The sequence below is a fragment of the Marmota monax genome, unplaced genomic scaffold (genome assembly GCF_021218885.2).
Source record: "Marmota monax isolate L192 unplaced genomic scaffold, Marmota_monax_Labrador192_F-V1.1 WCK01_AAM20220418_F8-fsc00132, whole genome shotgun sequence".
In the NCBI taxonomy this organism is placed as follows: Eukaryota; Metazoa; Chordata; class Mammalia; order Rodentia; family Sciuridae; genus Marmota; species Marmota monax.
Window position 1 is genome coordinate 9,050,431 of NW_026695199.1, and position 14,233 is coordinate 9,064,663.

The 14,233-nt window shown below is 37.2% G+C and overlaps 2 protein-coding genes across 2 annotated transcripts; both read left to right on the forward strand.

The window, feature by feature from the left end:
* The first annotated feature begins 3,389 nt into the window (after positions 1–3,389).
* On the forward strand, positions 3,390–5,677 carry LOC124082237 (C-X-C motif chemokine 5). Its single transcript, XM_046428717.2, has 4 exons — positions 3,390–3,720; positions 3,843–3,975; positions 4,087–4,170; positions 4,529–5,677. The coding sequence occupies exons 1-4, from the start codon at positions 3,492–3,494 to the stop codon at positions 4,542–4,544; spliced, it is 462 nt and encodes a 153-aa protein (XP_046284673.1). The 5' UTR covers positions 3,390–3,491; the 3' UTR covers positions 4,545–5,677.
* A 6,814-nt stretch (positions 5,678–12,491) lies between these two features.
* Positions 12,492–13,960, forward strand: Ppbp (pro-platelet basic protein). Its single transcript, XM_046428745.2, has 3 exons — positions 12,492–12,728; positions 13,043–13,172; positions 13,305–13,960. The coding sequence occupies exons 1-3, from the start codon at positions 12,587–12,589 to the stop codon at positions 13,405–13,407; spliced, it is 375 nt and encodes a 124-aa protein (XP_046284701.1). The 5' UTR covers positions 12,492–12,586; the 3' UTR covers positions 13,408–13,960.
* Positions 13,961–14,233: the final 273 nt, after the last annotated feature.

A 14,233-nucleotide genomic window follows, 5' to 3' on the forward strand; every position in this document is an offset into this window, starting at 1 on the left:
GGATTCTAAAAATTCTTTTGAATAATTCAGATTCCAATGGCTGAACATATTATTTGAATTTTCTCTAAGAATTACCAAGAAACCATTTCCAACGTAGAGAAAACCAATCAAAATAGTGGAGTTCCAAAAAGTAGAATAATCCTATCCTTTCCTCCTTAGCTTTCAGATATACTGGTAAAGAATACTGTAAAATAACAAGCTGTTATCATCATGTATCATCAAATGCTCCTATACTGCTCACTACTGAACTTAGAACTTACTATATATATATATATATATATATATATATATATATATTCTGATTTTAGAGTTTATAGTTGTCTTGAAGGAGGAAAAAACAATTAATGAATAACTAAGCTCAGACTTATGAGGTAGTTATAATAAGAACATTAGATGTTCAAAGACTAAAGGGGAAATACATTTCAAATGGCTGAAGGTGAAGCACAGTGGTAGAGTGCTTGCCTAGCATCCATAAGGACCATAGTTTGATCTCCATCTCCAAGTGAATAAATAGGGAAGTAAAACCTGAAAACATAAAAGATTAGTCTTGGAGAAGGTGAAGGATATAGAAAACAGTATGGTTTCTAGCTGGGTAACCTGGAAGTCTTTGGGACCTTTGACATCATTGTGGCCCCAAAGACAGAAGTGAATAGACTGAGAATTTCAATAGTTTAAAATATGATGACTGTGGGGCAATACAATAAAGTGGTTGACCAGACTGTGGAGAGCTCCCAGGGGGTATGTGTAGTGACTGTGAGGAAAGTGGTTTGTAATCTGGAAACCATTAAAAATGTTTTATAGCAGATTCCCCAATGCTGTTACTTCTAATCCTGAATTTTCTACTTCTTACTTCTGTCTCTGGTCTTACTTTCTGTACCTGATTACTGGAGAAGAGATTTTCTCTTATCTGCCTCAAAGAATTGATGTAAGGCTCAAGAAATCATGAGTATGGAAGAACCTTAACAGTTGCTAACCATTCGTGTTTTCATTCATATTACATTACATTATATTTATTTCATTCATATTATATTACTCCATGGTATTATGACTAAAACCAGACTGCCTTTGACAGACAGTAAATCTTCCAGGTTATCAGGATAATGATGTCATTTTGTGGGTTATTTTATTGTCATTGGGAAAAATAGCAGAGTCTTTCTTTACCACCCGATACAATGCCTGTAAGACAAATGGCATCACTTTTAAATTTGCGATAGAAACACAATTGCTTTTAAAGTGCTCTGTCTCCACTAATTCTTAGTGCTTTCATTCTCAGTCTCAAGTGATCTTTGGACATCCACATTCCTAATTGTCTTTGTACAAGAGCAACATCAAAGACGCCTAGACAGGAGCCTGACGTGGCTGTGGGCAAAAGCAATTTCAATGAGAAGCTAGGTTGAGTTACATACTGCTTCCTGATAAGGTTGGACAACCGAACAGCCCACTTCTTATGGGGACTTTCTTTTAACTGCTTGTGCCAGTTTTTTTTTCTTTTTATATTCTGTAAACAATCCATGGTGAGTTGATTCAGAGTGCCAATCAGATGAAGCATGTAAATCCATAAGACTGAAAGGTGGAACTGGCAATCTCTTTCCATGATTTCTAACTGAATTTATCATTTAGTGTCATAACTAATTCACATGATCACTTGAATTTAAAATAATTTGGAACTAACCTAAACACACACACACACACACTTAAAAACTCAATAACCTGGGTCATTAAACTTTCTTCCCCCACAGTCTTATGATAGTGTGATTTCTTCCTTGTAGTTAAAATGAATTTAATTGCTCAAGATCACTAGTTTTGTTTTTGAAGTTTTGTCTTAGCCACTTGAGTGAGGCTTATCTGTCATCTTTAGATACCTTCTAATCTCTAAAATGTTGATACAATAAATCCACAGGCTGCTTTCTACAGATCACCACTCCCCAGAAGGATGAAGGATTACACTAGCTGAGTCAGGGTTGATGCTGATGGTATCAGGAAGCTGTGCAGGACAGAGAACTTCCCACTTAGCTTCCCTCCCAGAGAAGATCAAACCTCCTTCCCATCCTAAGCCAGATACTTAAGTTTCCTTCCAGAATAAAAGTTCCAAACAGAAATGACAACTCTTTCTTGCTCAGCAATGGAAGTGCTGTTATTCCAAGAAAGATGGGTGGAGGAGTTAATAAAATTCCCCAAGTTCACAGGGGACAAGTAAGAGTTTCATTCCATGACTAGTTTCTGATTGCCATCATGTTTGCTGATTGCCTTTGCTGGCCTACTGTGAGGTCAGGGGTCTTGAGAACAATCCAGAAGAGAATTTAGTTGGTTGTCCATGAAAGAAAGCCTATGCATCACATAATATCATACGTAAAACTGCCATGGAGTGATGGTCTGGTCATTAAAACCCCAGTTCTGAAAGTTATTTTACCACTTGATATTGGGGAGACAACTCTCAGCTCTGGACCAGGTATTGGAAAGAGCCTAGCTCACCACTGGTCATGAAGCTGGAAGGTTCCACAAGCTTGTGGGAGAGGCACCCCCTCCCCATCCCATGAAGGTGTTTGTGGGAAATTAGAGTGGACTCTGTCTTGATGCCAAATTGATTCAAAGATCAAGCTTCCACAGGAGTTTCGTAAATTCATCAGTTTCCCATAGCTTCTCCAAATTGTGTTAAATCACATATGCACATACACACGTGGCCCAGGAGCCAGAGCCAGAACAGTGGATCTCTGGTATTGGCTTCAGACCTCAGTCACCCTACACCGCAGCAGCCCCACGAAGACCAAAACCTCTTCTAATTCAAGCATATGTTGAACTGCTAGAAGCGAGGTGTCATCTTCTATGGCAATTTCCTGCATGTGAGTTTTGAAGATTTTTGTTTGTTAAACCACCTCAAAACGCATATACTTGCTGAACTTACACGTACAGGATTTCCAGTAAGTAGTTGATTTTGAAGCCAGTTCCTGCCACTTACTTGAAGCAGAAGTAGAGAAGAAACACATTCATCTTGGTTTCTAAAGCTGACTGAATTCCAGAGAATCCTTAAGTAATCTGAGGAAGCTTATAATGACCTACCTGAAAGGAGAGAAAGGTCTTTCGGTTTAGCGCAGTTCTAATCACAGATTACATTTCCTGAATAATAATAATAATAATTTAAAATCTACCGAAAATTTTCTAAAGCCAAATCTCCGCTACTTTAGTTCCAGTCTTCCTCTCTAGATGGAGCCTTCGCAGAGGCATCTGCCCTAGGTAGAAAGAGGTTACCCAGGAACGAGGTCCCCAAAAGATCGCTCCCTGTGTAGGGAGGGAGGAGTAGCTCCCTCCACTGCGGGGCGGGGCTACCAAGTCCTTTCCAAACCGGTGCTGGCAGCTCCTCCCAGGCACCCTCTTTACCAATTCGCCTGGTCTAGGCCCCCCTCCACAAGCCCCCTCCGCCAATCCCCGACCCCCGTGTGCAGGGAATTTCCCTATCATCCCAACTTGAATTTCCTTCCTGGGGGAAGGGATGAATGCAGATAAAAGGAGTGCAAAGGACTCGAGAAAGTCACAGTGCTCTGGAGCCTCAAATCTCCGCGCCTCTTCCACGCTACGAACCCGCGCTCCCTCGCTGCGCTCTTTTGTCCGCGATGATGAGTCTCCGGCCCAGCCTCTCTCCCCGCCTTCCCCGCCCTTCCCGGTCACTCTGCGCGCTGCTGGCGCTGCTGCTGCTGCTGACGCCGCCAGCGCCCCTTGCTAACGGTGAGAGCTCGGGACACACCAGAGGCACCCCAGCAAGACCGCGTGTCCCAACCTCTGCATCTGGGCCGGGTGGGGGTGAGGGCTCTCCCAGCACCTTTCGATAACGACTCTTTCTTCCCCAGCTGGTCCAGTAGCGGCTGTGGTGAGAGAACTGCGCTGCGTTTGTTTATCCACCACGCCCGGAGTTCACCCCAAAATGGTCACTAATCTCCAGGTGATCGCCGCAGGCCCACAGTGCTCCAAGGTGGAAGTGGTGTAAGTTCTCCTGCGCTGCGGTGTCCGCTGTGACCTTAGCAAGAAGGGACTCCTCCAGCCTTGTCTTTTGCTCCTATAACTTAGGCTTGCATCCTCCTTTTCTCTCTGTAGAGCCTCCTTGAAGAACGGAAAGGAAGTCTGTCTGGACCCTGAGGCTCCTTTGATCAAGAAAATCGTCCAGAAAATTTTGGACGGGTACTTGCCCCTTTGATCTTTACAGTTTCTTAATCTTTTCTCAGGAAAAGGTAGACTTCACAAGGTCCTTCCTTATTCTCTCTATAGGATTTGGGTACCACATTCCAGACCATGCTTAAAATTAAAAGGTTGTTAAGAAGGGAAAATTTTTCTGGAAGGAACTGGGAAAACCTGGATCACCCTTGCATGAGCCATAATACAAAGCTCATTATTGAAAGATGTATTTTTTTCCCTCCACCCTTTACATTTATCTTACTATTATTTTCATCAACATTCCAGGCACTGTGTTTTGAAAATAGGGTAGAGTAGACTAAAGTATGAAAATCTGGTTAAACTGATATAATTATTTTCTCAACAGTGGAAACAAAAATTAAGAGAACGGAACATGCATTGGAAGGACTGTCCAGCTTTCAGCTGAGAAGTTTTCCAAGAGAGTCTCTGGACCAGTGAAGACAAGAAGTGGTTGATTTTTCCCCCCAGTAGCTTTCTGTGCGGATTCCCTGCTTTGAAAGGAAAAGGGAAATCTGTTTACCCCTCATATTTTTTTTTTGCTCAGTTTATTAAGTATTTAGCATAGTATTTCTTGCTACTTGTTTTTATTTTATCTGCTATATTACTGGAATCCTTGGAAACTGACTATTTTGTGAGCCAGGAGTCATTGGTGGTTGATCTTTCAAAGTGTCTTGAATTGAAGGTGACTTCTGCACTGTATTTCTAGAGTCCATTCCTATAGTGTGTGTGAAAAGGCTTTGAATTTAACAATGAATGTTTTGTTGGAATGCTGTTGGGGGAGAGACATTCTTATTCTCATTCTGCCCATGGAATAGAAGATATTTTAGTGTGTTTACTTGGATAATATGTTACAGAATTTTTTAACTCTTGACCCCTGTATGCTATTTAAGTTATATATATATATATTAGAAACCTGGGTGTGTCATACAATAATGTGTAGAATATATTTCCTTATTTGGAATTTCTAAATGTTTAAATTCAATAAGGAATAATATATTCTCTTCCTATGATTTTAGACATTTGGTGTCTTCTTAGTATGGCATAATGTCATGACTTACTCATTAAATTTTGATTTTGTATGCTATTTATTAACTATTTTATTAGCACAACTGTAATCCAGTCATTAAATACTTGTTTAGAATATATGAAGACAAGAAACAGGTAATTACTGACTTATAGTTTTTATAGGAATGCATTTTTTTTAGTTTTTCTAAGTAAAAAGCAAACTTAACATCAATCTATACTCTGAAAGTTTCGAAAACATATTTGACATATTTAAATACAAATTCATCATTTGGTCATCCAAAAATATATACTATTGCTAAGATATTTACATGCTGATAATGTATCTTTTAAAGGTTTTGAACACTTTGTTAAAAGTATATATACATCACATCCACTATATTAAAATTGCACTTTATTTTTTAACTATGTGGCTCATTTGTTTATAACACTTATGGGGGGGTAGAAAAAAATAAAAGATTTCTAAACTTCACTCACATTGTTTCTTTCTTATAGAGTTAAAATTAATTGTATTTTTCTATACTTCTACATTATTCAAAAACTTAATTCTGCTCCTCTCTGGCTTACAGAGAGGGCCCTCATTTTCTCATGCTGATGCATCAGTTCAACTTTCTCCAAGCTCCAGTAAATCCTTTGTGATATCAATAGGTCCTGGCATCTATAGAAAACACAAAAAGGATAAGGCTTCCCTATCTGCAATTCTTAACTAGCTTCCTACTATAGTTTGGACCTCAAATGACCCTCCCCCAAGGGCCATGTGTTAAAGACTGGGTCCCCAGTTTGTCACTCTTAGGAGGTGGTGGAACTTTAGGAGGTGGGTCTAGTGGGAAGTTGCAGATCATCAGGGATATGTCCTTGAAGATGGTTTTAGGATCCAAGCCCCTCCTTTTTCTCTCTTTTTCATACCCAGCCATGAGGTGAATAGCCTCTTTTGCCATGTGCTCCCACATCACAGACTATGCCACTATAGGCCCAAAACACCTGGGCCAATTGGTCATAGACTGAAAGCTCTGAAACTCTGAGTCAAAATAAACCTTTCCTTTTTTTAAGTTCATAATCTCAGGTAGTTGTTACAGTAACACAAAGCTGACTAATATAGTCCTTATTTCCTAGATGCTGCTAAGCATGGCTAATGAAGTTCTGTCTCATCTCACTGCTGATTATTACTTCAGCTTTACTTCTTCCTCACATTCTTTGCAGTCAGGCATTTAGTTCCCTAACACAGCATGTTTGTTCTTGGGTCCATGCCATTTTTTATGGCTCTACCTGTAAGGAACTTGTCTCATTTTTGCCTATAGGAAGATAATTACTCATCCTTTAGAACTAAGCTCAAGCAATACCTTTTTCATGTAGTTTTTCTTGCCATTGCAAGCAGAGCTCCTGTTTTTCACTTTGATGTTTCCATAGCATCTTCTAGATGTCTGAGTTATAGCAAATATTGCATTGCTATTATTTGTTTGTAGGTCCTTTCACCCTAGTATTCTGAGAACTCCCCTAGAGTAACACCTGTATTTCATCCATCTCTGTATCGCCAATGTGTGGCACAGAATTATGGCATTGAATTAGTAACTTTTCCTGACCCAAGTTGCCCTGTAGTGTACTACCTGGCTCATAGTAGGTATTGATTAAGCTATTCTCTTCTCCTTGTCTTCAGGTAACCCAACAAGGAAGGGCTTTGGCTTATACAACTTCTTCATCCTATAACACACACCCCTCACTTTCATAATAACTCCCATCCTTCCTCTCACTTCCTCCATGCATCCTGACCCTTCCTCCTACCAGATTGAGATTCCTTGCTTATCTTGTCTTTTTCCTTTGTAATATTTTCTCACCAAAGTGACTATTGAATTTATGGAATCTATACACAAGTAGTTATGGTGTTAGTGTCGATCTATTTCAATTACACAGTAATCTCCATGAGGACAAGGACAGTGTTTACTGCTGTTTTTAGGACAGCACTGAACACACAATGGGTATTTAAACAGATGAGTAATTGAGACTAAACAAGCCCTACTGTCTTTTTAGTACTAAATAGTAATTTCATATAAATATCCCATTCTTATGACAAGCAAGAAAGGAAAAGAAGAAGACTAACTAATATAAACACACACACACACACACTGCAATTGCATTAACATATATACTTATATTGGCATGTATTTATTTTAGTAAGTACTAATATTATTAACATTTATATCTAACCTAGGTTTTCCTGTAGCTTTTGCTCTCTCATTATATATAAAATATAAGTTAGATTAATGAATTTTCTATTATTACATATTGATATAGCTATATAACAGAAAGAGAGAAAGAAACAAAAAGATACAAGTTATGGAAAAATCTGTTATACTTTCAAGAAGATGGGTGACAATTTTTCCAACAATATAGAGAAGAACAAAATGGCTCTAAATTTTAAGAAAACATTGAACTTAAGTGGTCTCTTTCTTTTCTCAAATAGTACCTTTTTTTGGGTGGGATCCCATGAATTTTAGGAAACACTCAAACTAAATTATCATAAATGTTTGAGCTCTAAAATTTGTTATACTAAAATTTGTTACATCAAACACTTATTGAATAAATGTATGATAATAATAGATGAAAGCATATTAAATGACCTTTAGGTGGTAAAATAGAAGTTTTGAGAGAAAATAAATATTACTAGTTCTTTTTTGCTTCATCATCACTTCAAGGTCTTTGTTTCTCCCAGTAGCAAGATTTAAAGTTAAGTTTATATACAGACCATAGAATAAGACCTTGTTTCTAATATCTTTGCAATTCTTGTTGTCATGCTCATTCTGTAAAGAAGAAAAAATACATTACAGTGTATTACCAAAGTGCAACCTGTGCAAGTATCCCAATGACAGCTACTGGTCACTATTTCTATCATTACTACTTGATTATGCCACTGGCAAGCTCAAGGACTACTGTATCTGGGGAAAAGTAATCTAATGTATGTCTTCTAGGGATGTCTTCTAGGTTCCTCATAATGACTCCTAAGTACTATTTTCATTGTCTTATCCACCTGAAACTCTCTCTCATATGTGAAATCACTTGGAATTAAATAAGTGGTCAGCTAAAATCTACTCTGTGTGATTGGACCCAATTCAGACAATTTTAAGTGTATAAGATCCTTCATTCATTTTACCATACTTGCCTCTGGGTGTAACACATTCGCTTAATCCCTCAGTTCCCGAAGGTATGACAAGATCTATGGTCAAATATGACTAGTGGCTTTGTTTTTCTTAGTTTTAATTATTGCATGAGGAAAAGAATTGCTGTGGGTAACTCTTGCATACATCACCTCAAAAGACCTTCCTGGATGTCACAAAGTGAGAACTTTGACAAACAGAATGGGCATGACTAAATCCAGGAAGAAAAGCAGAGTGTGTGTGATTCTGATTTTGGCTGATGATCCTGGTTTTCTCTTAGTCAGCAGAATTATTATATTTCTGGGAAGGATTGTTGATACATCAAATATGCAAAGAGGGATAGTGACATAGGACAACCTAAAGTTTAGATCTAAAAATTCATTTCTACAAATTCTATTCTATTTCAATACAGAGAAATTGCAAAAATACCTGACTCCTGCTTTGCAAAATCGCCTTGCCACATAAATTTATGTTTATTTCTGATCCACTCTAGGATTGGAAAAAGCAAAAAATAATTGATTCATTTTCAGGAAGGGTGTAGGTATCCTTTACATTTTGTGGTGCAGCACAAATTTGGAGCAGTTGTCTTTTAAGTCTAGTTCTGAGTATTTACAACTATGTGACCTTGACAATTTATTTAACTCTCTGCCCCTCAATTCTCACATCTGTATACTAGTATAATAAAACCTATCTAACAGGCTTTCCCAGGGGGATTTTCTGGAACAAAGTAAATGCTTGATAAATATTAGCTCCCTTCCAAGTGTTCTAAATTTACCCATATCCCTTCTACCTATGTAAGAATGATATTTAATACTGCTAAGAATTTATTGCTGAATCTTTTTTAAGAGCCTTCTGGAAACTAAATATTCCTTACATATTTTCTGTTAAGGACATGGTGACATTATTAAAATACATGATCCCCTATCATTCCTATAGACATTCAACAATAAAAAAGTCAATATATTGACATTTACTTATAAATTTTTATATACCAGATTCTGTGCAGGATCCTTATGATTCTAAGGTAATAAAGAAGAAATTTCAGTTTGAATTAAGGCTTTTTTTGTAGAAAATAACTTAGTTTTCCATGAAACAAAGATTTTCTTGAATGGAGAGAGGAAGGGAAGGGAAGAGAGGGGAAAGGAGAAAAAGAGAAGGAGAGAGGAGAGATGGAAGAGAAGGAAAGAAGGAGGAAGGAGTAAAAAAAGTTTGTGTCTTTTCTTTTTCCTTTCCTTCCTAATCCTGCTCTCTTCTCCCTCTCTTCCTTCCTACCACCTTCTTTCTGCTTATTGTGGAGAAGTAAAGGAGCCACAGGAGGAGGATCATTGCCCCAGGAGTCCTGAGGAGCACCTGGCTATCTCAGCAGAGGTGTCAGCAGCCAGCTGCCAGCAGCCAGTACCTCCCAAGTGAATGAGGCCCCTCTTGATTTTTCAGCAGTTTTGGTCACTGTCTGACGAGGCTCACTAAAGTGAGCACAAGGAAGAGGAAGACAGCAGCCTCTAAGTTATCAAGTGTAAGGTTGACTTATTACATAGCCAAAGAGGATCAATGGTACTCGGTAACAATTTAATGTGTTTGCAGTTTACAATTACAAAAAATTGTATTTCAATTTTCTCAGATGACTAAGTAGTAAAACTGGGTAACATTCATGTATCTGATATTCAACAAATGATGTTATTCAAAATAAAAATTCTCAGATCTGTAAAACTTTTCAGTCTTCTTATGTTACAGCACCCAGGAAGATATTTCCCTTTAGCTCCTTCATCCTCTCCACTCATCCCCGCCCCTACTCCATGCTTTACCTCTGGACAGTATTTAGCAAGCACTCAATAAACATGAGTGCCAGAATCATTGAGGTCTGGACAATTCTTGTCAACTCAAGAGGTATACAGAAAACACATTTGTTTTCAACATTTATGGAAAATGTTTGTTCTCTAGTATTTTAATTTGTTGACTAAGGTACTTTAACAGATGAATCCCAAGTTTTGGTACCCAAGGATCTTCTGTACCAATTGCTTTTATGACCAATTTGCAGATGATAGTTTATTTCCTGTATACTTGGAAGAAGGATTTAAAAGACAGCTTTTCAAAATGTTCTATATAAAGCAGAGTTTATATATGTCTTAATTTTAATGGATAATAGTCCTCCAAGGTCTTTAAATATTTTATTTAAAATAGCTAACTGATAAGTTGTATTTTGGGTCTTAGAAAAACTTGCTTGTTTCCTGAATGACTCTGCTACTTATAAGGTGACTTAAAGGGACAAGAAATAACACACACACACACACACACACACACACACTGAAAATGCAAGATTCAAAAAAGCCTGTCAAGTTATTTTAAAACCCAAGAACCTCTGGCATTTGCTTCTACTTTTAGCATTCATTTAAATTCTAATTTTTTATGAGTTAGCTGCTTTTAATTGAATAACTTATTTTAAAATATATTTTACCCATTTTGTACAGACAGTTTATGACCATCTGTATTGTGTGTCTCATTATGGAAATGGAAGAAAATTGTAACAGAAATAGCAGTTAACAGCAGTAGTCAAAGTAATTGTAGTAGTATCCAATTCATTTTTATCTCATTTTTTTGTGCAAATATTTTAGGACTTACTTTTTTAAAAAAGAGTTAAACGAATAAATTCAATGAAAATTTTATAATGCCTTGCACATAATAGATACTTAATCGTTATTTCTTGAATAAAGAGAAACTAGTAAAAAGTTGTTTTACCTTAAATATGCACTAAAAAGAAGTTGAAATTTTAATGAAATGGACTTTGTTAGTACTTCCTCATGAATCTTGTTGATGATGTGATTTTGTGTGTGTGTGACAAGACACATTTGTTGATTAATACTGATGTAATGTTATTATGCTACATGCTCACGCCTTTCCTGCTACCAATCAACTCAAGTAGTACCACTAATTCATAAGATGTTCTACATCTTTTCCTCCAATGGATTAAGGATTGTTGAATAATCTAACTAAATAAAACACAAAAGAAGTTTGGGTAGAATTAAGTATTGAGAGAATAAAAGTGTTTGGTGGGCCAATAAATATCATTTACAATATGTTTTGGAGGGTTGTGATGGGCAGAAAAAGAAGGAGAGCATAAAAAATGTTTAAATCCTTTGTGTTTCACTCATTGCTTTTGAAAGACAAGAGTAAGCTGTATAATGATCCCAACAGAATGATTCCACTTATAAAAAAAGGACTATGCCTATCTCTATGTATGTTTTATCTATGTGTTATATATGCCTTTCTGTATATGTTTATGTGTATAAATGAATGTAGATAGAATATAAAACAAATGCCAAATTGTTAATGGTGATTTCTATAAGAGCAATAATATGGAGTTAAGTATGAAGAGGAGCTTGAACATTTTATTCCACATATATGCACTGTATAGGAATTTTTTACAACAGATTATGTTATTTATCTTTGTTTGATTAAAAATAAAAAGAAAAATGTGCTGTTTCTTTCTCTGGGGTATACTCAGATGGTAAAAATAAGTAGCTTATTTTATAATTCAAAGGAGAATGTGTCTGCTTCTACTTTCTTAATGAAATTACAAAATGTAATTTATTCAGAAGGCAGAAAGAAACCCATCAACTAATATCCAAGGTGAGCCTTTGGTGGTAATTGGCTCATATTTTATCCACATACTTCAAACAAATCCTGACATTTTTCAACAGCCAAGACCAAAATATCTGCTTTCTTTGCCATTTGTAAAAGGAAACAACTCTCTTTCTTCAGGGGCCACATGCTTATGTCTTCAGATGTTCACCAAATATCTATTAAGCCTATAAACTGTATCATAGGAGAGGCAGGCATATTGTTACCCAGTTGATACAAAGAAAAGACATGCAGTATTTTAATCTGGTTCTTACCTCCCTAAGTAGAGTGCTTATATGTATGTAAGGGATATATGTATTGAGAAAAGGAGAGTAGGGATGTGAAATGACTCATAAAATGCAACTAATTTAGCAGGAATTTTGATCTGTCTGATGTTTTCTGGGTGGTATGACTTAAGCATGCATTTACGGGTCTATCAGTACACACCCTCACTTCCCCTTTCCTAACTTCTTCCTCCTTACTGGTCTTGAAGCAGTCATATCAAAGACATCTGGAGGGCATATAAAGCCACTTAGCTGCAGACTTCTAGGCAGCAACGCACCTTCAGGCTGTGGTCTCCTGGCTCTGGAAACAGCTCTAGCTCTGTCTTCTGCACCATGAGCCTCAGACCCAGTGCCACCTCCTTCTGTACCAATACCAGACCGGTTCGTGTCCTGCAGGTGTTGCTGCTGCTGTCACTGTTCCTGACTGTGCTGGTTCCCTCTACCACTGGACAACGCAGGAGAAATTTAGGGAAAGGTGAATCTAGAGCCTCTGCTGTCCAGCAGCTATAGCTGTTTTGTTGCAGTTGTGCAGGGGGGACTTGAGGGGATGACTATCCTGGCCCTTCTAGGGCTAGCAAATGCCTTTATACTAGTGACCCTAAGTGAAGGAGCTGAGCTTAGTGGGCATTACAGATGTGTTGTGCTATGCAATCTGCTAGCCATATTACTAAAGGTTTATCAATTATATGCCATTGTCTTATGGGAGTGGTTCAATTACCCTGAATTTACAAATAAAGAAACTGAGGAAAATAACCATGACCACTAATAGAGTTTTATGTTCTCTCATAGTCAAAAGTGTAGAACCATATGTTGAACTGCGATGCATATGTGTGAAGACGATCTCTGGAATTCATCCGAGTAACATCCAAAATTTGGAAGTGATCAGACCAGGGGCCCACTGTGCCAAAGTTGAAGTGATGTAAGTTCCTTCTTCTGTATCACTGCTTCATTAAGGAAGCCCTCCAACTCCTCCCACCTACACTACTTTCTCCAGTCTCATGGATCTGTTCCAACCTAGGATACTCACAGATAATTGTGTTTTGTCTTGCAGAGCTACACTGAAGGATGGGAGGGAAATCTGTCTGGACCCAGAAGCTCCCAGAGTCAAGAAAATGATCCAGAAACTGTTGGAAAGTGATGAATCAGCTGCTTAATCTGTTTATTTTCTACCAACCCCTTTTTAATCTCCCAGGAAGGGTAGGATTTTGAAGCCTTGACTTTCTAGAGTTATTAACTCATACACTCATTTTTACTATACAAAAATTCAGGTACATTTTCCATTCTGTCCTCCAAATCCTACTTGACTGTGAGAACTCTGCCTAAAAGATGACAGAGAGAAGATGAAAATGAGCAAGACTAACATATAATTTAAGGTTTACTCTCCAGTTTTTGGCTAAACACTGTACTTGCTTTACATTTCTTTAGTTGAAAATTTCTTTCCAAATACATTTGTGTAATTTTCTTTCTCTATTGTTATGTTCAAAGTTCCTATGTTGATTAACAGATTTTACAATAGTCAATGACACTAGTGATCATGCAGAGCCAAGCATGGAATATTTGCTCAATAAATGCATTTTAAGTGTATTTAGGCAATAGAGATTTTCAATGTTTTTGTTCTAGATGGCTTGTTTAAAAGTATCCTTTGGAAACTTTTCTAATGTTTATTTTGCCTTAAAACTCTAAAAATAATAAAGTTGTAGAATGTAAGTCTTGTAAGCAATGGTTATTTACTTTAAAGGGAATACACTTAACACTAGTAGAACAAGAAAATATATGGTGAAGAAAACCTTGACATTCTTTATTAAAAACACTCTCGCATTTCTTGAAACAGAAAAGACAGAAAATGATACATTTTATTTTATATTAATGTTTTACTCTGACATTTTGTATATATTTGCCTTTACATAATGTGTGCATAATTACAATTTCAGTATTAGAATTGGACTTACAAATAAGTACAACAGAGAATTTAAACTTTAC

Bases quoted from the DNA above. Each gene is read 5' to 3' on its own strand.
- Ppbp (XM_046428745.2), top strand. From the start codon at position 12,587: ATGAGCCTCAGACCCAGTGCCACCTCCTTCTGTACCAATACCAGACCG. The intron at 12,729-13,042 runs GTGAATCTAGAG...GTTCTCTCATAG, and splicing joins CAGGAGAAATTTAGGGAAAG to TCAAAAGTGTAGAACCATAT. The intron at 13,173-13,304 runs GTAAGTTCCTTC...TTTGTCTTGCAG, and splicing joins TGTGCCAAAGTTGAAGTGAT to AGCTACACTGAAGGATGGGA.
- LOC124082237 (XM_046428717.2), top strand. From the start codon at position 3,492: ATGCAGATAAAAGGAGTGCAAAGGACTCGAGAAAGTCACAGTGCTCTG. The intron at 3,721-3,842 runs GTGAGAGCTCGG...TTTCTTCCCCAG, and splicing joins GCCAGCGCCCCTTGCTAACG to CTGGTCCAGTAGCGGCTGTG. The intron at 3,976-4,086 runs GTAAGTTCTCCT...TTCTCTCTGTAG, and splicing joins TGCTCCAAGGTGGAAGTGGT to AGCCTCCTTGAAGAACGGAA.